Genomic DNA, 27470 nt, shown 5'->3' on the forward strand with positions numbered 1-27470 from the left:
CTTGATGTCAAAGGCAGTCACTCTCACCTCACCTCACCTCTTGTGTTCAGTTGTTTTGTCCACGTTTAGACCAAGTCTGTTATGCGGTTAGAAGCTGAGTGGCCCTGGGACCCAAACTGAGCTTCACTGAGCAGATTATTGTTGAGCAACTGCCGTTTGATAGCACTGTTGACGGCCCCTTCCAAACTGGCCCCTTCATAATGGCCGAGGGAGTTACTACATCGCTGGTTCATCAGATTGATACTGGGGATAAAAGGTTTAAATTATGAGTACAGTTTGCATAAACTTGGCTTGTAATTCCTTGAGTTTAGAAAGTTGAGGGGTGATTTGTTTGCAGCGTCTAACGTGATTGAAGGATCTGATTTGGTACAGCCAAACTACTTCCTCTGGTAGGGAGAGTCCGGAACAAGGGAACTTAACCTTAATACTAGAACTAGGCCATTCAGGACAGATGCCAGGAAACACTTCTCCACACAAAGATTGTGGAAAGCTGGAACTCTCTTCTCCCAAAAAGCTTTGGATGCTGGGGTTCAATTGAAAATTTCAAGACTGAAATCGATAGGTTTTTGCTGGGTAAGGGGATGAAGGTAAATAGAGCTGAGGTATGAGTCGGCCATGATTGAATAGAATGACGGAACAGGCTTGATGGGATGAATGGCCTGCTCCTGCTCCAATGCTCTTATAAATCCTTCCATGCTTCCCCTGCTCTGCCCACCTCCCCACTGTGTCAACAACCACCCCTCCTGTAAGCTGTACCTGGGACTGTGAGAAACAGTAATAATGGGATGACTGTGAATACTTTCTGCTGATCTTGCGAATCCTTGGGAAATAACTTCCCCTGTTGTTTAGTGGCAATGATGACAGAGATGCATTAAACCTCAGTCCAAATAGAAGGGAGTGAAATGATTAATAATTCTTGTGAAAAAGCTGCTGTTGCTCATCAAGCTTTTGTTATCAGAGAACAATGTGACAATTTTGTGCACTCAGAAATGAAAATAATCTGTTAGGATTGCGCTCCCCTGCTCAGCTGGAGCTCAGATGCAACAAATGTTTATATAGAATATCCGTCCAGCTTGATTCATGCTGCTGTTGATCGCAGTCGGGCAATTAGATACTGAGTGTTGATCCCACTATCTACCATCAGCCTTTCTTCCATCATTCCTTGCCCTCCCATCCTTCCTTCTCTCTTCCCCTTTTCTCCTTCTTCCTTCCCTCCCTCTCTCCTTCCTTTTTCCTTCCCTCCTTCCTTCCTTCATTCCCTCCTTCCTTTCTCCCTTCTTCCTGCTATCGTTCCCTCACTTCTTCCTTCCCTCCCTCCCTCCTTCTTTTTCTCCTTTCCTCCTTCCCTCCCTCCCTCTTTCCTTTTTCACTCCCTGCTTCCTTCCTTCTTTCGTTCTCCTGTTCCTTCCTTTCTTTCTTCTTTCCCTCCTTCTTTCTTTCCTTCCTTCTACCTTTCCTTTCTTCCTTCACTCACTTCTTTCCTTTCTTTCATTCCTTTCTTCCACCCGTACCTTCTTCATTATATGATGAAGTTCGATGAAGAGGAGTGTGAGGAGCTCTGTGTGGAGCATAAACACCGGCATGGACCAGTAGGGCTGAATGTCCTATTTCTGTACTGTACATCCTATGTAATTCTATGTGGGGATGGAGATGAGATGGGGTGGGGTGGTCTGTGGGGGAAGTGGGTTGCGATTGTGGGACTGATCCAAGTGGTGGAGAGAGAGAGAGCTGGGTGCCATCAGTGTGCATATAGGTACAGAAGCTAGCCCATGTCTACAGATGATGTTGCCAAGGAAGAGCACCTACAGAAGGAATTACAAGTTGACCCAGGATGTGTCACATGAGACCCTGGAGATGAGAGTGCAGGAGATGGAGGATAACTGGAGTTATGCTTGCTTTGTCTGGACAGGTAGCAGTGGAATGATGCAAAGCCCGTCCCAAAGAACTGAACAACAGAGGAGAACTGGAGCGGGGGAGGGTTGGTACAGTCAACCTTTTCAAACACTGCGGAGGGATCAAGGAAGACAAGGAGAGAAAACACACCACAGTCCAAGCTGATGATGATGTTATGGACTGGAGCTGTTTCAGTGATGTGAGATGGGCTGGAATTTGAACGGAGAGATGGGCATGGGACGGGGAGGTAATAACACCCTGAAGGGGAAGGGGAGGTAAGGGATTGGAGCAATAATCAAACACAATGAAAGAAAAGATCCTGTGTTTTACAATTTTACAATTCCAATTTCTGCTTTCTCTCTAGCTATTTATGCCATGTGGACAGCGGGAGGCTTGTTGTTGGTTGCAGGTTGCACAGGATACTTTGCTGTAACTCGGGAATCAAAGTGTTTGCTTTGGGTTGTAAGTATTACCAGTTACACTTGAAGCCCTGGAAATGTTGTCAGTACTGGTGCAGGAATATCAATATGATTAAAAAAACAACTTTATTGAAACTTAATTATTCCAGTGAATGTGTAGTCTGGCATATTGACTATGTATATTGTCTGTGTGTACATTGAATGTGTGTGTGTATATTGTCTGTGTGTGTATATTGTCTGTGTGTGTACATTGACTGTGTGTGTGTATATTGTCTGTGTGTGTACATTGACTGTGTGTTTCTCTCTATCTACCCTATCCATTCCTTTCAGAGTCCTAAAAAACCTCAATCAAATCATCCCTTGACTCTCTATACTCCAGGGAATACAGGCCTAGTGTATGTAATCGCTTCTCATAATTTAACCCATGGAGCCCTGGTAACAATAATAAAATAAAAACAAGAAATGCTGGAAACACTCAGCAGGTCTGGCAGCATCTGTGGAGAGAGAAGCAGAGTTAACGTTTCAGGTCAGTGACCCTTCTTCAGCACTCCTGATAACAGTTTGCTGAATCTATGCTGCATTCTTTCCAAGGCCAATATATCCTTCCTAGTGTGCAGTGTCCAGAAATGTACACAGGTGTGGTCTAACCAGGGATTTGTAAAGCTGTAGCAAAACCTCCTCCCTTTTATGTTTTAGCCCTCGAATTATAAAGTCTAATATTTCATTAGCCTATTTGTTTTTTTTGTCCCCAATTACTGTATTTTAGTGATCATTGTACCTTGTAGCCTAAATCTTTTTAAACTAACTTTTCACTATATAAATAATACTTGGATCTTTCCTTTATTGGTCCAAAATGGAGGACCTCACACTTAACTACATTGAAAACTATCTCTCACTGTTTTGCCCATTCACCCAATCTATCAGTAGTTCCATATTTTTATGCCCTTATCTACACTACTTCCTATACTATTAATTTTCATGTCATCGGAAAGCTTGGATATGTGACTATATATTCTGTTATCTCAGTCACAAATAAATATGATGAATAGTTGAGGCCCCAGCGCAGAATAATGTGGGACACCACTGGTCACATCCTTCCAATTCAATTGCCAATTCATTATCTCAACTCTCTCTCCTATTGCCTAACTAATCACCTAATCAGGTTAATAATTCTCCCTTAATTCCATGTGCTTTAATTTTAGCTAACAGCCTCTTATGTGGAACCTTATCAAGTGCCTTCTTGTAGCCCATATAAATACATCCGTAGTCTACTACTTGAGATACTTCCTCAAAAGATTTTAATAGTTCGATATACATAGCCTATCCTTTACATGTTGGCTCTCTCTAATCAGTTTAAATTATCTAAATACTGAGTCACTCTGTCCTTAACTATAGATTCCAATAACGCCCTTGCAACAGACATTAGATTGACAGGTCTATAATTTTCTGGTTTCCCCCTCTCACCTTTCTTAACTAATTAACTCAATTAACATTTGTAACTTTCCAGTATAAAGAGACAATTCCTGAATTGAGAGAACTTTGGAAGATTATAGCTAAAGCATCTACAATTTCCTCACGTACTTGCTTTAAAACACTGCAGTACAAGCCATGAAGTGCTGGGCATTTAGAATCATAGAAAATAAAAGTACAGAAGGAGGCCATTCGGCCCCAGTGCCTGTGCTGGCTCTTTGAAAGAGCAGTCAGGCTTAGTTCCACATCTTCAGTTTTGTCCGTCTTTAGTGCCATTATTTTTTCTAATACCGCTTTCTTGCTTCTGTTAGCTTTAGTGAGTTCTAGTTGTTCATTCATTAGTTTCCCTGTCGTGTTATGCTATCCAATTTCTGTATTGTGAAGATTGACAGACTAATTATTCACAAGTCTTCCACTTCATTATTTTCATTTGCAATATTTTAAAGGGTCACATTACCCTTCACTACCTGTTACCTTCTAATACATTTGAAAAACCTCTTGTTTTAGTCTTGTTTTGGTAATTTTGTACACCTTTTTTGCAGCTCTATCCTCTTAGTCTTCCTTTGCTCTTTTTTAAGCCTCTCCCAGTTCCCAGAGTTGGGTTGAGTGTCCTGTTCTTGTGCTGTACATTTTATATAATTCTGTGTATCAGCAACTTGAGACTTGGCCATTATTTGTGTGTGTGTGCTGTACTATTACCAAACAACCCATCACTTCCTGTTCAGCTGTTCACATTGACTGATTAAAAAATTTATGGAAATATGGCAGATCTTATACAAAAGGGGAACTTATTTTAAAATAGAACCCAATCACGGGGCAGAATCTTACTGCCTTTAAAGGTTTTCAGAGGACAGGACCAAAAGCAGGTCCTGACCCTGCTGGTGATGCCCAGCCAGCTGCTTGCGCAATCTTATCGGAGGTGGCCAATTAAGAGGCCGCCTTCGGGGGTACCGTCCAACTAAAGATGGCTGGTGTGGCAGGCACGGGGCTGGTCCAATCACAGGTTCTGCGGAGGTAGAGGTGGGCGCTGCTGCGGCAGGTAGGAGACGATGAGGGCGCCCCAAGATGGAAGTGCCTTCCGGAGACCTGCAAACTATTTACAATTATTTGCGGCCACAGCTACCAGGGCGTCATTGTGGAGAGGGTCCCTCTCCAGGATGACCTGTGACCGCAGCTGTGGCCCTCTGGCAGAGATGGCTCTGGGAAGGTGGGGGTAGGGGGTTAAATGCACAGGGCCTCACTGGCTCCTCTGGCCTGCTGCCGGAGGCTGCCTGCAGGGTCTTTCCGGGCTTTGCCCTCAGCTGTTTGTCACCAGTAGGATCCCAGCAGCATCCCCACTATGGCCCCAAGTGGCCAGATAATTGCCACGAATTGACTATCCACCGCTGCTGGATGGGTAGCCACTTCTGTTACTCTTCCACCCCCGGCAACATTGGTCGGAGGCGGGAAAGTGTCAGGTGATCGACCTGATGCGATAAATACGGAATTTCCCTCCCTGCCCACCTTCAAAGCTGCCTCTGCACAGCTGGTATGATCCCGCCCAAGATTTCGTCTCAACAAACAGCGACACTGTACAAGAACAAACCTTTGTCTGTGGTTTTATTATAATCCGATGCTCGGTGACTCTCTCTTGAGGGAGTTACAGCTGTGGAACGTCTTATTATCTTCAGTGACAGTTGCTAAAACCTTTTGAACTTGTGAACTAAAAGTGTCAAGAAAAGGAACAATGAAACTGAATGAGTAATGACCCCAGTCCTAACTCATTTATTAGCAGTGCTTACGCGATGTAGTTCGTGGCATCGACTATTCATGACAGCAATACTAACTCTGTGAATACAAGTATTGAGATCACATGACCAATGACAGCGTCTATTACACTTCTTTGATTTGCTGGTCAGAAATGCAATTATCCACATCTGGATTCCCTATAGGCCACATGTGGCTAGTGACAATCACAATGGCCAACATTGGTTTGGTGAGTGGTGCTTTGCCCTTCCACTTGAGGGTTTTCCAGCCCCTTTGAGGCCAGTCTTCAGCTCCCACTGGAATCACTGCAATGCCAGAAAGATTAATTGATCCCCTCTACAGTTGATTACCTTGGTCTAGTAAAGGTTTGGTGATGGCATGAGTTCCATTGAAGCCTTTCAAGAGGATAGAGGAGGTAATTCCCTTAGAACTCCTGGAGACTCCCACCCCTGCCACACCCCCTGAGGGTTGCAGGGACTAAAAATCCTCCCTGTCTGGAATTTAACGATACAGTTTGAATGGCAGCGGAATTCTAGCAGACTTAAATTCCCCAGAATGATACTGGGACTCAAATGGTTAAATTATGAGGACAGGTTGTATAGATAAGGCTTGCATTCCCATAAAGATAGAAGATTAAGAACTGATTTAATTGAAGTATTTAAGATGATTAAAGATAGAAAGAAACTATTTCCTCTAGTGGGGGAATTCAGAACAAGGAGGCATAACTTTAAAATTTGAGCTCGGAGTGATGTCAGGAAGCACTTCTACACATAAGGGGTAGTGGAAATCTGGAACTATCTCCCCCAAAAAGCTGTTGAGCAGGGGATCAATTGAAAATTTCAGAACTGGGATTGATAGGTTTTTGTTGGGTAAGGGTATCAAAGGTTATAGCAGCAATGTAGGTAGATAGAGTTACGATACAGATCATCCACAATCTCATTGAATGGCACAGCATGCTTGAGGGGACGAATGGCCTCCTTCTGTTCCTATGTTTCAACCCAGGAGTTTCAGGACCTGTATCGTTATTACAATGAATTAGGTAAAATCGGACAAGTTATTATGGGGATCCTGGTTACGTGTATCTCACTCGTCCTTCCCTTTCTCTTTCAGTATCTTGCACTTATTGTGCTTTTATTTCTGATTGAAATGGCAGTCGCTATCTGGGCATTTGTACAAAAAGACGAGGTAAGTTTATTTTGTGTCTGACGTAGCATGTTTTTATTTCTGATTTTCTGGCTGTCAGTGTTGGCCATCGGCTGGGTATGAATTCATTTTGCCCAAATAATTGTTGAAAATCCTATCAAAATTTCAATCCTCTGATGGGGATCCCTGAGTGTTGTCTCAGAATATATGAAATGTTGGGATCTCATTGAGTTATGAACAGCAATGTGTCAAACTGATGATGCCACCATCAAGTGCGATATTTATTAAGATGAGATGAACTTACAAAGGATATCTGTTAGATTATGGTGCTGTAATGGGAGGTACTGACTATTTGCCAGTGACGCCCATGTACCGAGAATGAATAATTCATATAAGGGAATGTTTTCATTTGAATAGAAGGTAGGACAGAGAAGTGAGGAGGAGGTGTTGAAAATTGCAGCATGTGACATATTTGGCACGTTCCACAATCTGGACAGTTCACAAAGAATTCCCCATGGCATTCTGTTGGTTCTAGACTGCAACTCCAGCTGGGAATTCTAGCCTCTTGCTTTAGGACCCTCAATGTCACTGCAGGTAAATACTGAGGTGTTGCTAGTGTGTTGGGGATGTCCTGTATGGGGCTGCACCAAATGTGTCACCAACCCTACGGTGCAGTTATCTCCATGGAAGTTTCTCATCCATCACTCCGCATCTCATTGACGTACGTTGGCTTCCAATTATCCCGACACTTGGAATTTAAAATTCTCATCCATTTATTTGAATCATCCATGACCCTCTCCATGCTCTATCTCTGTAACCTCCTCCAGCCCTACAACCCTCACAAAACCTCCATCCCTCTGACTCTGTGTCTTTTATGCATCTCACTTCCTTTTGCCCCGCTATTGGTGGCCGTGCCTTCAGCTACCTAGGCCCCAATCTGAGGGCTGAATCTTTTGTGCCCGCTGCTGATGTCGGCGATGGGCGACAAAAATAAGGTGCCTGCCCATGCGGGCCCCATGTCGCGGAACCGCTGCAATCTTCCGTTCTGCGGCTCATTTAAATAGCCGGGACGGGCTGTCCCCCACCCCCGATCACGTGGAGAGGGCGGGCTGTCCGTCCCCGGCAATGGCTTCAGCTGCTGTGCCCAGGCACTGACGCCATTTTGAAAGGGCTGTCAGCCCTACCAGGAAATTTGAATATTTAAAGATAAAGTGAATACAAATAAATACATTTCTTTTGCCCCTCGCCCATCCCAAGAACAATTAAATTAATTATTTGACCTTTCCCCCCCCAAAACACTTACCTTTACCATCTGACCTCCCCCCCCCCCCCAACACTGCACAAACTTTCAGCTGCAACCCTTCCCACCATCCCCTACAGCCATGACGTTACTTTGACCCCTTCCTCCCCCCCCACCCCCGCACTGAGAAATTTACCTCCTCCCCCCTCCCCACTAGTGTGGCCTCTCATTGCCCCAGACAGGGATCCAAACGCGCGGGAGTGCCGGCCACTGGGCCGAAGATCACAGCGGGACATCAGGTGGTGCCGTTAAGTTTCATTAATTCATTCATTTACATTTTTTAAAATATTCAAATGTGGTTCCCATCACCGAGTGGCAGAGGGGCCGCCACGAAGCCTCGCTACCGCTGGCAATATTGGGCCGGACCCTCCCGGCATCGGAGCACGTGGTGGTCCTCTCCCAGAGGCATCTTCAGGCCCTCCCCACCACGGAACACAACGCCTGGGGGAGAACAAAATCCAGCCCTGAAATTCCATCCCTAAACGAACAGAAATTAGATAAGCAACCAAATAATCTCTTTCTTGTGACGTTGATTGAGGGGTAAATATTGGTCAGGACACTGGGGAGAACTTGAGTTAGTGCCATGGGATCCTTTATGCCCACTTGAGAGGGCAGACGGGGCCTTTGTTCAACATATCACCTGAAAGATAGAACCTTTTACAGTGCAGCACTCCCTCGGTACTACATTGGGAGTGTCAGCCTGGATTTCATGCTCTGGAGTGGGACTCGAACCCACAACCCCTGACTCAGGTGAGAATGCTTCCCACTGAGCTACGGCTGACAAAACTGTAGCAGGAGCAACAGTGCCCCTCCAGGAGGCACAGAAATACTGCCCCTTTAATGCGAACAAGGGTCCGAGGCCGAATTTTGATTGGGCCTCAACCCGCCTTCACTGCTTTGCCACCGATTTTGGGCACAAATCCAAATATGTTGCTACAGTGCTTGTGCTATGTGAAAGGAAATCTTTGCACCAACAGACCAGCAAACTGAGATTGTTTTTTTCCCTATTTCCCATCCAGGTCATTAAGCAGTTGCAGGATGCCTATGCTGGGACCGTTGATTTGAGCAAGGAAGATGATGTTGACTTTCAGTGCATGATCAAAGCACTGCACAAAACTGTAGGTTGAGTATGTTTGTGGGTTACCCTAGTGCAGTGGTTATGTTACTGGGCTAGTAATCCAGAGACTGGATTAATAATCCAGAGAACAAGAGCTTTGAATCCAACCATGACAATTTGAGATTTGAATTCAGTTTGAAAAGCGGCCAAACAATATTACAGCACAGGAGGAGACCATTCAGCTCATCGTGCTTGTGCAGGCTCTTTGCAAGTCCTGTTTAATTTAGTCCCACTCCCCAGCTTTCTCCCCATAGCCCTGGATATTAGTTCTCATCATAAGTGAATGTCCAGTTGCCTTTTGGAATTTCCTATTAATCTGATTCCAGCATCCTTTCAGGTAGTGCATTCCAGATCATAATAACTCTCTGTGACAAAATATTTTGAATCCAAATGGTTTACTTTAAACGAGCCAGCACAGGCACAATGGGTTGCATGGCCTCCTTCTGTGCTGTACCATTCTATAATTCTAATGTCCTTAACCAGTCTGGCCTATTTGTGACTCCGAACTCACACCAATGTGCCTCTTGCTTTAGGACCCTTATTGTCACTGCAGGTAAATACTGAGGTGTCGCTAGTGTGTTGGGGATGTCCTGTATGGGTCTACGCCAAATGTGTCACCAACCCTATGTGCAGTTATCTCCATGGTAACATTCCTGATTGGGTGGGAGAGGCTTGACCAGTGGTCCCTCTCCAGCCTTCAGTGCTCTGAAAGAAAGAACTTCCTTTTATAAAACACCTTTCACAACCTCAGGACCTCCCAAAGCACTTTATAGCCAATGAAACGCATTTTATTGCAATGAGGCAATCAATTAGTGCACAACAAGCTCCCACAGCAATATGATAAATGACCAGATAATCTGTTACAGTGATTGAGAAATGAATATTGGCCCAGGACACCAGCTCTTCTTGGAAATAGTGTCATGGGATATTTTATGGCCATCTCACAGGGCTGGTGCCTCAGTGTAAAGTCTCAACCAAAAGGCAGTACCTCTGACACTGCAGCTGTCCCTCAGTACTACACTGACAATATCCATATGGATTACACACTCAATTCTCTGTAGTAGTACTTGAACCCACAGCTTTCTGGTTTCAGACAAGAGAGAACTTCCCAGTGAGTCACAACCTCTCTATGTAAGTGGGAGACAATTGTGCATTGGATGGGGAATATCAGGCATTGTGCAACTTTGGCAGCAGCAAAACGCTTGTCGGATTTGTCAACTCATGGGCAAGATTTTAGAAAGAAATTTACGGTCTCATTGTCCAAATAGTGAAACATGTTGGTGGTCAGATATGTAAATAACTTCACACTGATTCCAGGATCCCAGATATGTAATTAACAGGAACCATTGGGGACAGAGAGCAGGATTGCTCCTTTATGGAACATAACATAAGAACATAAGAACTAGGAGCAGGAGTAGGCCATTCAGCCCCTCGAGCCTGCTCCGCCATTCAATACGATCATGGCTGATCTCATCTCAGCCTCAACCCCACTTTCCTGCCCGTTCTCCATAACCCTTCAACCCATTACTAATTAAAAATCTGTCCATCTCCTCCTTAAATTTACCCAATGTCCTGGCATCCCCCGCACTCTGGGGTAGTGAATTCCACAAACTCACGACCCTTTGAGAGATGTAATTTCTCCTCATCCCTGTTTTAAATCTGCTACCCCTTATCTTAAAACTATGACCTCTCGTTCTAGATTGCCCCACAAGAGGAAACATCCTCTCTATGTCTACTTTGTCAATCCCCTTAATTATCTTATATACCTCAATTAGATCTCCTCTCATTCTTCTAAACTCCAGAGAGTAAAATCACTGGATGATTTATCCTTAAGGTTATTAACCCTCCAGGATCATGCTGGTATCTCCAGGAATTAAAGATTAATCCCCTGGACACTACTCAGAGCAAAACCTGGGAGTAAAATCATAGTGGGCACAAAACAAAAGTGTGTTTTTTACATTTTCTTTGAACATTTTAATTTATTTTCTTTAGAAGTATTTGAGTTGGGGGGGAAATAAATGGTTGTTTCACTGACAATCAAGATTCATCCAATTGGGTTACAGAAGAGTTTGGTCCTTTCCAATTGGCTTAGAGGTGGGCCAATGGCGAGTGTGGGGGCCGGCTGGATCAAGATGGGAAGTCATGTGATGAAAAGTCCAGGAATACACCCAAACAGAATTGGCGACCCTTGTCAGCCTGGATTACTCAGAGTAACATATGAACAGTGTCAAGCAGGAGAAGACATTCGGTCCATCTAGTCCACCTACCTTCAGTACTCCCTTTGGCCCATCTAGCTCTTCTAGCCACAGTGTTCTGTTGGCGCATTTCTAATATCCCTGAATCTCATTTGTTGACAAGAACCCATCTAATTCCTTCTTGAAACCCATTAATGTTTCTTATTCTACCACCTGTGCTGGTAATCTGTTCCACATACCACCCTTATAATAAAGAAAATCCTCACAGAACCTCCCTGCAAGTCATCTGCTGGTTGACTGAGCAGGATGTTAAGAGATAGTTGGAGAACAGGTCACCTACCTGGACTTTCCACCATCTACAAGGCACAAGTCCGGAGTGTGATGGAATGCTCTCCACTTGCCTGGATGGGTGCAGCTCCAACAATACTCAAGAAACTCGACAACATCCAGGATAAAGCAACTCACTTGATCAGCACCCCATTCACCGACTTAAACATTCACTCCTTCCACCACAGGCATACAGTGGCAGCAGTGTGTACCATCTACAAGATGCACTGCAGCAACTCACCAAGGCTCCTTCAACAGTACCTTCCAAAGCTATGACCTCTACCACCTAGAATGTTAAGGGTAGCAGGCGCATGGGAACCCCACAACCTGCAACTTCCCTCCAAGCCACACACCATCTTGACTTAGGAATACATCGACCGTTCCTTCACTGTCGCTGGATCAAAATCCTAGAACTCACACCACATGGACTGCAATGGTTCAAGAAGGCAGCTCACCACCGCCTTCTCAAGGGCAATTAGGGATGGGCATTAAATTCTGCTGCACTCACATCCCGTTAATGAATAAAAATAATCCAATTAACAATTGGCACAGGATGACTTACAATCTTGTTTTATCTACCTCCCTTCTGGAATCAGCAGCTCCTGCCCCAGTTTTAAGATCTTTCTTTTGAAAATTGGATCTGTATCTGTGGGTCTAATAATGTTATTACCGAACTAAGTAGCCTGGGTACTTCTCTCAACAGGTCAACAGGTTCATGGCAGGTTAATCCCGAGTTAACTGACTCAATGATCCAGCCTCCACAATGGCAATAACTCCAGACTACATCAGGGACAACAAGTTGAAACATTAATGGCAAATTGAATATTTGTTTTGCCAATGGTTGTTAAGATTTCTCTTTTGTGTTGTATGGTGTAAATGTTTTCTTCTTTTGTGCTAACTAACAGAAATATTTTTGGGCTTTAGTTGGACTGCTGTGGTTACAAAGATAAATCGGGGAACACCAGGGGATGTAGCAAAGGTTCACAATATAAGGTAAGGTTCTAACCCTCAATATTGTCTTTGCAGGAGGTGAGATTAGTATATTGTTACGACCCGGTGAGAAAGGGGTCTAGGGTTCCCTCTTAGCCTTCACCTGGTCTTACCGTAACAGGGTTTTATTTTAAACACACCATGTTTTAGTTCCCCCTTGGTGAATCCTTGTTCACTGCTTTCCAATTAAAAGGCAAAGAAACCAGCACAAACAAGTTTTTTTAAGTTTAAAGAAGAAAGGTTGAACTTTATTAAACTTAAACTCTAATTCGGTTAATGCCTACTGATAAGTGACATGCCCATGCTAGCGTGCATACGCGATACGCCCATGCAGGTAGAGATAGAAAACAGCAGAAAAAATAAAGTGGATGAGTTTGAGGCAATATATGAAGATGCTTTAGGTTACTGTTCAAGCTCGCTGTAGAGTCCTTGATTATAGGTAGGTCTTGCTTTTTGTTGGGGCCCAATATTCTTCTTAAACCTTGTTCGATGTAGGACACTTATCTCTCTTGAGGTTTACGTCTTCAGTGGGTTTGGAGTTCTGTGAGGAAGAGATGGGAGCAGACAGGAGAGGCTCTGACGAGCCAGCCAGGAGAGGTCTTTACAGTCTAGGAGCAAACAGTCTCTCTCTCAAACTCTCTGTACAATTCAAAAAAACTCAGGTTGCCCAGCAGGTTAGTCATGTGACCAGCTGGTTTGACCACGTCTGTTTGTGGATTCGGCCATCTTAGCAGTCATCCTGGAATGTGAGCTTCCTCACCTTCTCTGTCTGGTGATCAAAGTCCATTGTGGGTTGAATGTGTCAGTGAATGGTCCTTTGTCTCCACAAGCACTGTCTGTTAGTATGTAAATGATTTTTCCAGCCAGTGCTGATCTGTTTATCAAGTCATTTCCTCACTCCAGCAACAGTTTAAAATCAATGTTTATATGACAAAATTAATATGCCTCAATCTTGGCAGGTGGGGGTCTGCATGGCAGTATAACGGAATAGGCCTGGAGACATACCGCTCACTCACTCCACATCTGTAGAGAAGAGATGGCAAACAATAAGGGGGAAAAATTTAATTAGACAGACTTCTCATTTCAGACCTTCCTTGAGATGTTTTATGTTAGACGTGTTCAATGTTAAAGCGTTCCTGTATCTGACGAGCTGATTTAACTTTGAGCTTGGGGGTGGGGGGGTGGGGGGCGCGGGCGGTGGCACGGTGCAGGGGGGAGGAATCAGGGGACTGAAGCAGGTGGTAAACCTTCTGTCGCTGCCTCCAAACTTCCCCGCCCCCAAAATTCCCCACCCCCCCCTCCCAACCCCCCAGCCCAAACTTTGAATCCCGCTTGAAATTGGCGGGAATGGCATTGCCATCAGCAGGCGGGAGTCAACATTTGTTGGGGTGGGGGGGTGGGTGGTGAAGGGGGTCAGGCTGCTAGGGAAATGCTCCCTTAATCAGGGAGGGGGATGGTGTCAGGCGAGGGAGCTAAAATATATCTGTGGGGCCAGACCTCCTACTCCTCCTGGCCTGAAACCTTGCCTTATTCTGACAGGCCGTTGTCAGCCTTCTGGTAAAACAGCGGGAATGTCTCGACAGAATCACAGGACATGACACTGCCATTTCAATTAGGCGCCCATTCCCATTCCTCTGGGTTAGGGCTGAAGACAGACAAGTAAAAATAGCAAGGGATGTGAACATGTTGGGAATCTGGGTTAAACCTCCCTCTCCACCGAGCCCCACCACCACCAACAACCACCCCCCCCCCAACCATCTTACCCTCTCCAGATGGGGGACAGGGAGATAGAATCAGGCCCTAAATGTCCAGTACTTATAAAAGACAATGATGGTGGATTTGAGCAGAATCGATAGCCCAGCTGAAAATCGCCCTTGAATAGGTTTGGGAGAAGTCCACTTGCAAATTCAAAATCATGAAGGACTTTAAAGGTACAGAGCAAAGTTTGTGCTCATTTTTCAGGGAAATTTGTGGGGTTTGATCACGAATGACCCTGGATAATAAACTACAGCAAAGTGCAGAGCTCAGATTGTTGGTATCATTAAAGAACAGGAAGATTCCCATTTAAACAGCAACCTTTCATGACCTCAAGATGTCCCAAAGCACCTGGCAGCCAATGAAGTACTTTTGAAGTGTAGTCGCTGTTGCAGTGTAGGAAACGCAGCAGCCAATTTGTACACAGCAAGATCCCACAGACAGCAATGTGATAATGAGCAGTTAACCTGTTTTCAGTTGTGCTGGTTGAGGGATAAATATTGTCCAGGATGCCAGGAAAAACTCCCCTCTGGGTTAGATTGTGAGGCCTTCTGCCCAGTGGAAAAGAGGTAGTAACACTCCGAAAATGGTGGGGAATGACTTACTGCCATAACCATGGCCCCTGCAAACCTCCGCCAGATCTACAGTTGTGTGGCTGGAGCTCTGGCCCTTATAACATGTGAATTAGGATCCTTTGATGTCTATAGGACTCAGTCTGCCATTCCAGGACAGTACTGGGTGGAGCGAGCATGCTGACTATCCAATCCAGGATGTTAGTTGTATATTAATTGGGTGTTTAATTGTATTCATGTGGTGGTCATTAACTGGGGATTTACTTGAGCCCCTATATACAGGAACAGACTGAAACTGTCGTTGTTCAGTCTCGAGATGCATGTTTGTAATGTGTGTCTCTGTAAATAAAAGCTTATAAATATTTAAAGTCTAGGTTCCAGTTCATTATTCTGGAGCTGGGAGATTTCACCCACCCACACATAAAGATATCCACTTGAGTGTCAGCTGAGGCTCAGTAGATAACACTCTTACCTCTCAGTCGGAAGGTTGTAAGTTCAAATCATACTCCATGACTTGAGCACAAAAATTGAAGATGACACTCTGATGCTGCACTGTTGAAGATGCTATCTCTCAGGTGAGACATTAAACTGAGGCCCATCTTCCTTCTTTGGTGGATGTAAAATGCCTCAAGATACTACTTTGCAGAAGATCAGGGCGGGTTTCCCCAGTGTCCCGATGCACAAGACCTGGACAACATCCAGCTTGGTCTGATAAGTGGCAAGCAACATTTGTGCCACACAAGTGCCAGGCAATGACCATATCAAACAAAAGAGAATCTAAAATAAAAACAAAATACTGCAGATGCTGGAAATCTGAAGAGAGAATCTAATCTCCCCTTGATGTGCAATGGCATTGCCATTGCTGAATCCCCCACTATCGACATCCTGGGGGGTTACCATTGACCAGAAACTGAACGGGACCAGCCACATAAATGCTGCTGTGTCTACAAGAGCAGGTCAGAGGCTGGGAATCCTGCTGCAAGTAACTCACCTCCTGATTCCCCAAAGCCTGTCCACCATCTACAAGGCACAAGTCAGGAGTGTGATGGAATACTCTCCACTTGCCTGGATGGATGCAGCTCCAACAATACTCAACAGGTTTGGCACCATCCAGGACAAAGCAGCCCACTTGACTGGCACCCCATCCACAAACATTCACTCCCTTCACCATCAACGCACAGTGGCAGCAGTGTGTACCATCTAAAAGGTGCACTGCAGCGAGGCTCCTTTGACAGCACCTTCCAAACCTGTGACCTCTACCACCGAGAAGGACAAGGGCAGTAAATACATGGGAACACCACCACCTGCAAGTTCCCCTCCAAGTCACACACCATCCTGACTTGGAACTATATCGCCGTTCCTTCACTGTCGCTGGGTCAAAATCCCGGAACTCCCTCCCTACCAGCACTGTGGGTGCACCTACGCCACATGGACTGCAGCGGGTCAAGAAGGCAGCTCACCACCACCTTCTCAAGGGCAATTAGGGATGGGCAACAAATGCTGGCCTGGCCAGCGACGCCCACATCCCATGAACAAAAAAGAAAAAGTTATCTGCTCATGATCAAACTGCTGGGAGCTAGTTGTGCACAAATTGGCTGCTGCATTTCCTACATTACAACAGCAACTACACTTCAAAAATACTTCATTGGCTGTAAAGTGCTTTGGGATGTCTGGTGGGTGTGAAGGGTGCTATATAAATGCAAACTTTTCTTTATTCCCCTCTCTCTCGAGTGCCCAGACAGTCCTCTGCAGTGCTGAGAGGTTTTGTTCTTTCATCTTTTCAGGCTAGGTTGATTGTGAAGGTGAAAGGACGGTATTCTGTTCTTTCACAACCCAGGAGATTGCGCTCTCAGTTTTCACCAGAACAAGGACTCTTTTAATGTAGACAGGACATTAGCCTGGCCAGGGTGGGCTGGGGGAGGGGGGACAGCTGGCTCAATGGTACTTGGGGGAGTCATCACTCTGCTTCCATTGGATGTGAGTACCCGACTAGATGTGAACCCAACATTCAAAGGCCAGAACTCTAGTCTTCTGCTTGTTATGACTGTCTGGTGTGGGTCTTGAACCCACAACCTTCCACCTCAGAGGTAAGGAGGCTACCAGTAAACCAAGGCTCACTCCCAAATGATCTCCTAAAGTGATAAAATCCAGGAACTATGTAAATGAATGTAGTCTTTCCTTACTGATTGCGAGCTAACTGTTAATTTCAATGTTCTGATGCAGGACTGTCTAGAAGCCATTGAACAAATCATCAACTCCAAACTTCACATCTTTGCAGCAATCGCCTTTAGCATCGCCCTCATTACAGTAAGGAGACCCTGTGATGTTTTGATTCAGGCCTTTGGTTCTGGTCTCTTGCATGTTGCTGACATCTGTTTGTTATATTTCAGGTTTTCGGGATAATCCTCACGATCCTGATGCAGCGATCTATCAAACCATCCGGTACCATCTAACAATTGGAATGTCAAACACCAGGAACATCAAAGTGCCATTTTGAAACTAAATCTATTTTCTTTTTATAATGCAGCTGCTTTTCTTTTTTTTAGAAAAGGTCAAGTAATAATTAATTTCCATTTTCTGTTTGTGACTTGTGTTTATTTTTGGTCAAAACTTAGTTGCATTATAAAAAATAAAAGTTCTGGGGGATTTTCATTCTGTTAATTTTACATGCTGAGGGTTATGTTACCAACCTTTGGAATTAGTAAGTAACTGGCTTGTGGCTGCAAGTTATTTAAGATTTAAGACTGAAATGTGGAATGAACACATCTGAGGCCCGAAGTCAGGAAGCGTGACTGCCAAAAAGGAGCCAAAATCAAACAAGGTCTATACTGCCACATTCTCACCCTGAGTTAAAGTTCCCACCCAGCTCTAGGATCTCTGCTGGCTATCCCTTCCCCTACTGACATGTGGAAATTTTAGCTAACAGTCTCTTATGTGGAACCTTATCAAAATCCTTCTGGAAGTCCATATAAGCTACATCCGTATGCATTCCCCTGTCTATGACTTTAGCTATTTTATCAAAAAGTTCAGTTTGATTCATTAGACATGGCCTATTCTTTGAGTTGAGGGGCAGGCTTGGGAATGGTTTCTTGTCCCCTTTATCTCCTGTACAGGGACAGGCTCTTCCCCTGCAATACCTGTTCCAAAAACAACAATTTGCATTCGTAGAGCACCTTTAATGTAGTAAAACATCCCAAGGTGCTTCACAGGAGGGTGAATCAGACAAAATTTGACACCGATCCACATAAGGAGATAGTAGAGCAGGTAACCAAGAGGTAGGTTTTAAGAAGCATCTTAAAGGATGAGAGAGAGGAAAAGAAGCAGAGAGGTTTAGGGAGGGAATTCCAGAGCTTGGGGCCTAGGCAACTGAAGGCATGGCCGCCAATGGTGGAGCGATTAAAATCGGGGATGCTCATGAGGCTAGAATTGAGGGGTACAGTGATCTCAGAGGGTTGTCTCTTTTCCTGTTACCTTTCCCAAACATACAACTCTTCCAGAATCTGCACTTATTCAAGTCTGGCCTCTTGTGCCTCTCTCCTTTTGTCCCCATTGGAGGCCATACCTTCAGCCATTTAGATGCCACCCTCTGGAATTTCCTCCCTAATTCCCTCTGCCTCTCCACCTCTTTCCCTTCCTTTAAGACCCTCATTAAAACCCAGCTTTTCCTACGATGTCTTTCTTTGGCTTGGTGGCCACTTTAGTTTCTCCAGGGCTAGAGGTTGATGATGTTGCAGAGACGGAAGTATGTCCTTTCTCTGCCTCTGTGAAACACATTGAAATTTCTTTTCTATATTAAAGACAATATAAAGTTGTTACACACTTTCCTCCAGACAGATAGACTCTGTCATTGTCCACACTCATACCTGCAGAATGACAACAGGCCACTTACATGGCATAGTGGAAAGAGGAGTGGATAGGTGAGGAGATGAACATTGGAAGAAAAGTGCAAGGGGAAAAATGAAGTTAACAGCCCTTGCTGTATAGAAGGACCTTTCCTCCACATGGCATTCATTACAATGGAATGACAAACCACAGGAGGAGGCCATTTGGCCCATCATTCCTGTGCCAGCTCTGTGAAAGAGCTATCCAATTAATCTCACTTCTCTGCTCTTTCCCCCACAGCCCTGCAATTTTTTTTCCTTCAAATATTTATCCAATCCCCTTTTGAAAATTACTATTGAATCTGCTTCCACTGTCCTTTCAAGCAGCACATTCCAGATCACAACAACTTGCTGTGTTAAAAAAAAAAATCCTCCTCATCTTCCCTTTGGTTCTTTTGCCAATCACCTGAAATCTGTGCCCTCTGATTATTGACGCCCCTGCCAGTGGAAGCAGTTTCCCCTTATGTACTCCATCTGAGCCCCTCATGACTGACTCATGATGTGAACTTTATCGTGTGGAGAATTGAGACAAAACCACATCTGGTATAATATAGTTATCGAAGAACATAAGAACTAGGAGCAAGAGTAGGCCATACAGCCCCTCGAGACTGCTTTGTCATTCAACACAACCATGGCTGATGTGATCTAGGCCTCAACTCCACTTTTCGGCCTACTCTCCATAACTCTTGACTCGCCCATAGTTCAAGAACCTGTCTATCTCTGATTTGAATATATTCAATGACTCAGCCTCCACTGCTCGCTGGGGTAGAGAATTCCAAAGATTAACGATCCTCTGTGAGAAGAAATTCCTCCTCATCTCCATTTAAATGGGTGACCCCATATTCTGAATCTATGCCCTGAGTTCCAGACTACCCCCTCAAGGGGCGGGGGATAAAGCACAGTTAACACTCTGCCATCTGAATCAAGAGGGTCAAGCAAATCATAAGTTATTGTTGTTGTAAATGGGTTAACTGTGGCTGAATTGGGCAGATCTTCCTGTGGCCAGGTAAGCTGGCTATGGTGAAAGACTTCACTCCTGCAATGGAACCCACCTGGGATTCCCATACTCGCTACTAACCAGTGTACCAGAAACTCTATCCCAGTAAATCAAATTCTATTGAAATTGCACATGATTTCTGTTGAGATTTTTGTGAATGGCGTTCTGTAACTCCATCCCATTTTGTCAGGAAGACTGCCATGACTAATACAATGGGAGATCTGTTGGTGATTCTACACTAGATTGAGCTTAACACAGTTAATAGCTTTGAATTCATCAATGGTTTAAGGTTGATTGCAGCACTAACTTTGCTGGTGATAAAATGCAGCTTTTCTTTGTTACGACTTTCATACAATATAGATTAATACTTTCAAAAATATAAAATAAATGTAAATGCTAATTATAAAAAAGTCAATAAAGATATTCCCTTGTGTTTTACAAAGCATTGCGAAGTATTTACAGCACAGTTCACACGAGCCTCCTCCCATTCCTCTTCATCTCACCCATCAACATATCCTTCTATTCCTGTCTCCCTAATGTATTTATCCAGCTTCCCATTCAATGCCTCTATGCTATTCGCCTCAACAACTCCCTGTGGTTGTGAGTTCCATATTCTAATCACTTTCTGGGTAGAAATGTAAGTTGCCATAAAATGCATGTATTTGTTCTCCTGGTTTAAGAATGTGTGAAAGGACATGTTGAGGCAACAGGAATTAGTCCACATGAAAATTAGCTGCCCTATTTTGACATTGCAACAATGACTGCACTTCGAAAAGTACTTAATTAGTTGTAAAGCACTTTGGGACATGCTGAGGTTGTGAAAGACCCTATATAAATGCACATTCTTTTTTCCTATTGATCAAAGGAGATGCATGTACCAAATGAAGCCCCTATCTAATATCAATCTCATATCCCATCCAAGGTGGGGGAGAATGATGAGCCCAGAACCTGCAGGGACCTGATCTGAGCACCCCTGATTGATGTTATTCTTGGTGGCAGAGGCACCTGCAGGAAAGACCCAAGAGGTAGACACCACTGAGGTAACTAGATGCCCCATGGTTGAAAAAGAAGAAACAAGACTTGCATTTATATATAGATAACAAGCATATAACTTTTGTGATAATTGCACCATTAGTTGGGCTCCCAATGGAATTTTCCCACATTGTAAAGTGCTGAGAAGAAAGAAAGACGGGGTGGCACAGTGGCGCAGTGGTTAGCACCGCAGCCTCACAGCTCCAGGGACCCGGGCTCGATTCTGGGTACTGTCTGTGCGGAGTTTGCAAGTTCTCCCTGTGACCACGTGGGTTTTCACCAGGTGCTCTGGTTTCCTCCCACAGCCAAAGACTTGCAGGTGATAGGTAAATTGGCCGTTGTAAATTGCCCCTAGTGTAGGTAGGTGATAGGGAATATGGGATTACTGTAGGGTTAGTATAAATGGGTGGTTGTTGGTCGGCACAGACTTGGTGGGCCGAAGGGCCTGTTTCAGTGCTGTATCTCTAAATAAAAATAAATAAATAAAATATAGCACATCCTCAGGATATCCCAAAATGCTTTACAAACAATTTAATTATGGACTCCTGCAAACTCATGTTGTGGAAACTCCCTGGCAGGTAGCCCAGTACACTCAGCAATCAATGGTGTACTGAAAGCATATGCCTATTCAAGACCAGGTTGTTAAGTCTGCATCTCTTTCCTCTTCAGCAGATTTGGGTTGTGAGCTCTCCCTTCAGTGAGTTTGTCCCTCAGCCATCTGCACTGGCTTCCCTGACTTGTATTCTGCTCGCAACTTTGGCATCTGATTCCACACTGAGCTAAGCTTCCGATCCTATATCCACTCCATCAGCAAGACTGCCTACTTCCACACTGTAACATCGCCTGTCTCTGCTCCTGCCTCAGCCCGTCTGCTGTTCAAACACCCATCCATGCCCTTGTTACCACCAGACTTAATGGGCTGAATTTTATAGTCCCATTGCTGGCAGGCAGAAAAAATGGTGGCCCGCACATGTGGGCTGCACACCTCTATGCCGCCGTGATCTTCCTCGCGGCGTCCAAGGATAATGAGCCGGTCAGGCCCCCCCCCCACAACAATCACATGGAGGGGGCAGGCGCTGCGATGTCAGCAATGGCCATTTTGAAAGGGCAGCCGGACCTGGCGGCTTATCTAAATTTGTAAAGTGCAATCCGCCTCCTCCTCAATGTACCGCTGAAAAACCTACCGCCCCTCCCCCCCCCCCCCCCACAAAAAATTACATTCAATATTTGTCCTCCCCCTCCCCCCAAAACACTTACTTTCAACACTTGGACGTCCCTCCCATAAACATCAAAGTATAGAGGTTCCCCCCTTCCCACCATCCCTTACACTAGGAATTTACATTTGACCCACCCCTCCCCAACACTGCACTGAAAATCATAAGCTCCCCCTTCCCCACCACTGTGGCGCCCGCTTTCCCTGGACGGGAAAGTGAAGGCACGTGAGTGCCAGCCACTGCTCGGAAGATCCCAGGTTGCAATGAATGCTATTTAAATTTATTCATTGCCTTTTTAAAAATATGTTAAGCCGGGTCCTGTCGTCTAGCAGTGGTGGGGGGGGGGGGGGGGGGGGGGAGTGGGTGGGGGGGGGTTGGTGCCGCCATGGAGCCTTGCCGGTGGCAGGAAGAATTGGCCTGGCACTCTCGGCGTCGGGCTCCGTGGCAGGCCACTGTCGCCACAGGGCCCAATGTCAGGAGCTCGGTAAAATCCCGGCCAACGACTCTACTGGCCTCTCCATAAACTCTGAGGTCATCCAATACTCTGTTCCCCATGTCTTTACTCACACCAAGTCCCATTCACCCATCACCCCTGTGCGCATGGACCTACATTGGCTATCAATCCAGCAACAGTTGGATTTTAAAATTCTCATCCTTGTATTCAAATCCCTCTATGGCCTTGCCCCTCCCTAACTCTACAATCTCCTCCAGCTCTACAACCCTCCAAGATATCTGCACTCCTCTAATTCTGGCCTCTTCCCCAATTTGAATTGCTCCACCATTGGCCAATCGTGCCTTCAGCTGCCTGGGCCCTAAGCTCTGGAATTCCCTCTTTAAAATGTCTCGCTACCTCTCTCTCCTTAAAGGTGCTCCTTAAAATCTATCCCTTTGACTAAGCTTTTGGTCATCTGTCCTAAGATTTCCTTATGTGGCTTGGTGTCAAATTTTGTTTGAAAACACTTGTGTGAAACACCTTGGGATGTTTTACTTTGTTGATAAAACCTGGAAGAAAAAGAGATGGACAGGGTTTGCACATAGTGCAGGGCACTGCCAGATTGTTCTGCGGAGTGTGTGGATGAGAGAGTTAAGTTGAAAGAGAAAAGGAAGGGAAAATGCCCAAAAATCCTGCTGTGCTTGTCCAGAACTCTGGCCACCTCTGCTGTTGCATTGCCCTCTCTCTACCCATATCACTGCAGCCTGGCCTTCACAGATGCTGCATTGCCCTCTCTCTCTCCTTTTTCTTCTTACTTGTGCCCAGGAGCTATGCGTACCTCAGATGCACTGGACAGGATAATTGTCAAATATATCCTCATTTCCATTTTCAATGCCCCAGTCCCCAGTAAAACCATTGCTCTCTCTCACCCTGGCCATTCCCACTGGTATGGTCCTCATCTCCATTCCCTTAAGCCCAAGGAATGCAGACTGGAAAGGATAGGGTGGACAACTGTTTAGCCATCCACTACCAGATCTGAGTGGACCACTTAAAACACTATCGAGTCCTACACTCGTCTGCTAAAACTGCTCACTGTTCCAGGATCATTCTGGAATGCAAAGATAACCCCTGCAAACTGTCTTCTTAAACCCTTTTTCCCTGTCTCCTCCTCTCTCACCTCCAACAATAAGTGATCATGGACTTCTTTATCATGACGATCGAGACCATCCAATCAGCTGCCTCTGTTGCATTCCTCCTTTCCACTCGCCCACCTGGCCAAACTTCCTCTAATTCCCTTCTCCCTGCCCTCGCCCTGAACTCACATCTTTCTCTCCTATCTCCCCGATGCCCTCTCCGAGCTCATCTTGTCCATGAGACCCACCTCCTGTTCCCTCGATCCTATTCCCACTAAACTGCTGATCACCCAACTTCCCCCACGTTAGCCGATATTGTTAACAGTTCTCTCTCTTCAGATGCTGTCCATATCTTCTCTAAATCAGCCGTCATCACACTCTTCTCAAAAAACCCAACCCTCGACCCCACCGTCCTTGCAAACTACCTCCCCAACTCCAAACTCCCTTTCCTCTCCAAAGTCCTTGAACATGTTGTCACCTCCAAAATCTTTGCCCATTTTCCCCAGAACTCCACGTTTGAATCCTTCCAATCGGGTTTCTGTCCCTGCCACAGGACAGAAACAGCACTTATCAAAGTCACAAATGACATCCTATGTGACTGTGACAAAGGTAAACTTTCCCTCCTTGTCCTTCTTGCCCTCTCTGCAGCCTTTGACACCATTGACCACATCCACCTCCTCCAATGTCTCTCCACTGTCGTCCAGCTGGTGGGACTACTCTCACCTGGTTCCCTTCTTATCTATCTAATCGTGGCCAGAGAATCACTTGCAATGGCTTCTCTTCCTGCTCCCGCACTGTTACCTCTGGTGTTGCCCAAGGATCTATCCTTGACGTCTCTTATTTCTCATCAACATGCTGCCCTTGGTGACATCATCCGGAAGCACAAAGTTAATTTTAATATGTATGCTGATGACATCAGCTCTATCTCACCACTACTTCTCTCAACTCTTCCACTCCTCCACTGTTGCTAAATTATGCGATTGTTTAACCAACATCCAGTACTGGATGAGCAGAAATTTTCTCCAATTAAATATTAGGAAGATTGAAGCCATTGTTTTCAGTCCCTATTCCAAACTCCGTTCCCTAGCACCGAATCTATCCCTGTCCCTGGCAACGATCTGAGACTAAACCAGTCTGTTTGCAACTTTGGTGTCACATGTGTCCCAGAATCTTTACAGCACAGAAGGAGGACATTCGGCCCTTCATGTCCGCATCAGTTCTCTGGAACAGCAACTCCCTCAATTCCATTCCCTTGCCTTCTCACGATAACCCAGCACATTCTTCCTTTTCATATAACTGTCTAGTTCCCTTTTGAATGCTTCCATTGACTCGATTGAGCTTCTGACCTCAGGTTCATGCCATCACTAAGACTGTCTATTTCCACTTCCGCCCGACTTAGCCCCTGTCTCAGCTGCTGAAACCTTCTTTCTTGCCTTTGTTATCTCTAGACTTGATTATTCCAATGTACTCTTGGCTGACCTCCCACATTCTTTAATGTATCGGTACAGACTCGATGGGCCGAAGAGCCTCTTCTGCGCTGTATTATTCTGTGATTCTGTGATTCTATCCTGCAGTGGCAAATGGAATATAATCCTGAGAAATGTCAGGTGATGCATTTTGGGAGGACTAACAAGGCAAGGGAATATACAATGGGTAGTAGGACCCTAGGAAGTACAGAGGGTCAGAGAGACCTTGGTGTACTTGTCCATAGATCACTGAAGGTAGCAGCACAGGTAGATAAGGTGGTTAGGATGGCATATGGGATACTTGCCTTTATTAGCTGAGGCATAGAATATAAGAACAGGGAGGTTATGATGGAGCTGTATAAAACACTAGTTAGGCTACAACTGGAGTACTGTGTACAGTTCTGATCGCCACAATATAGGAAGGATGTGGTTGCACTGAAGAGGGTGCAGAGGAGATTCACCAGGATGTTGCCTGGGCTGGAGCATTTCAGCTATGAAGAGAGACTGAAAAGGCTAGGGTTGTTTTCCTTCGAGCAGAGAAGGCTGAGGGGGGACATGATTGAGGTATATAAAATTATGAGGGGCATAGATAGGAAGAAACTTTTCCCTTTAGCGGAGGTGTCAATAACCAGGGGGCATAGATTTAAGGTAAGGGGCAGGAGGTTTAGAGGGGATTTGAGGAAAAACTTTTTCACCCAGAGGGTGGTTGGAATCTGGAACACACTACCTGAAGGGGTGATAGAGGCAGGAACCCTCACAACATTTAAGAAATATTTAGATGAGCACTTGAAACGCCATAGCATACAAGGCTACGGTCCAAGTGCTGGAAAATGGGATTAGAATAAGTCGGTACTTGATGGCCGGCGGGTATGCGATGGGCCGAAGGGCCTGTTTCTGTGCTGTATAACTCTATGACTCTATAAACCTGAGGTCATCCAAAACACGGCTGTGCATTTTTAGATTCACATCAAGTCCCATTCCCCATCACCCCTGTGCTCGCTGACCTACATTGCCTCCTGGTCAAGCAACGTCTTGATTTTAAAATTCTCATCCTTGCTTTCAAATCTCTCCATTGCCTCACCTCTCCCTATCTCTGCAATCCTCTCCAGCCCCACAACCCTCCAAGATCTCTGCACTCCTCTGTTTCTGGTCAATTGAGCATCCTTGATTTTAATCACTTCACCATTGGTGGCTGTGCCTTTGGTTACCTTGGCCCTGATCTCTGGTATACTCTGCCTATGCCTCCCTGCCTCTCTACCTCATTTTCCTCCTTTGAGATGCTCCTTAAAACCTACCTCTTTGACCAAGCTTTTAGTCATCTGACCTAATATCTCCTTTTGTGGCCCGGTGTCAGACTTTATTTTATAATGCTCCCAAGAAGTGCCTTGGGACACTTTATTACATTAAAGGCGCTACATAAATATAAGTTGTTGTTGTTGTTGTTGGCAAAAATACTTTGCTGTCTTGCTGAAATGGTCTTCATAAATCATCCACTGCATTTTTAAATAAAGCAGTTTGCTGGCCATGCAAATCATTTCACTCAGTCCTCTGATAGAAGTTGGGATTTCTCGCTGTTATTCACTTTCCCCCTTCCTTCTATTCAGTCTTTTGCTGGAGGATCACATATTTGACTTTCCAGTCCTGATGAAGGATACACATTCTAAACATAAAGCCCACATCTTCACTTTTTGGGGACCAGTGGAGCTGCTGCATATTTACAGCATTTGCTGTTGATATTTCTGGCTAAGGAACAGAAAGCAGAGAGTTGTGGTGAATAGTTATTTTTCAGATCAGAGGGAGGTATACAGTGGTGTTCCCCAAGGGTTGCTTATAGGACATGATATACATGAATGACCTGGACTTGGGTACACGCGGCATAATTTCAAAGTTTGCAGATGACACGAAACTCAGAAATCTTGTAAACAGTGAGCAGGATAATAGCAGATGCCAAGAGGACATAATGATGATGATAAAGGCAATGATCAAGGGAAGATTCGGCTCTACAGGTGCTGGAACACTCACTGGTGGCTAAATCAATTCTAGATTTGCAGCTCTTGAGCGTTTGGGGCACAGGAATTCTTGAGCTGGGGGAGCCCCGGGCAGAAGCAGTTTTCTTCTGTTTTTGACATTTCTCTCCTACAGCTTTGCGTCTTAAGGGCTCAAACCTATGTGTAGCATTCCTGATTTTTGAGTGGCAGTTGTTCCTGTTGGCAGCTTCCTGCTCCCACTCCTTTGTTCGATGTCAGCCAAGGAGAGATGTTTTTTCAACTGGTCTTTGAAACGTTTACATGGAGCACCTCAATTCCACTTCCCGAGGTACAGTTCTCCATATGGCACTACTTTAGGCATTCTGGTGTCCTCCACGTGTGCCACAGGCCCTGTCCTTG

General features: G+C 45.1%; 1 protein-coding gene across 1 annotated transcript in view; it reads left to right on the forward strand.

Annotated features, from left to right (window-relative positions):
• Positions 1-20247, forward strand: part of LOC137379417 (CD9 antigen-like) — a 38546-nt gene extending 18299 nt beyond the window's left edge. Inside the window, exons 3-8 of the mRNA XM_068050199.1 lie at positions 2258-2355; positions 6639-6713; positions 8991-9089; positions 12535-12603; positions 17151-17234; positions 17318-20247. Coding sequence (XP_067906300.1) covers positions 2258-2355; positions 6639-6713; positions 8991-9089; positions 12535-12603; positions 17151-17234; positions 17318-17380 — 488 coding nt within the window. The 3' untranslated portion in view covers positions 17381-20247. The remainder of the gene's footprint in view (positions 1-2257; positions 2356-6638; positions 6714-8990; positions 9090-12534; positions 12604-17150; positions 17235-17317) is intronic.
• The last annotated feature ends 7223 nt before the right edge of the window (positions 20248-27470 follow it).

The sequence above is a fragment of the Heterodontus francisci genome, chromosome 18 (assembly GCF_036365525.1).
Source record: "Heterodontus francisci isolate sHetFra1 chromosome 18, sHetFra1.hap1, whole genome shotgun sequence".
In the NCBI taxonomy this organism is placed as follows: Eukaryota; Metazoa; Chordata; class Chondrichthyes; order Heterodontiformes; family Heterodontidae; genus Heterodontus; species Heterodontus francisci.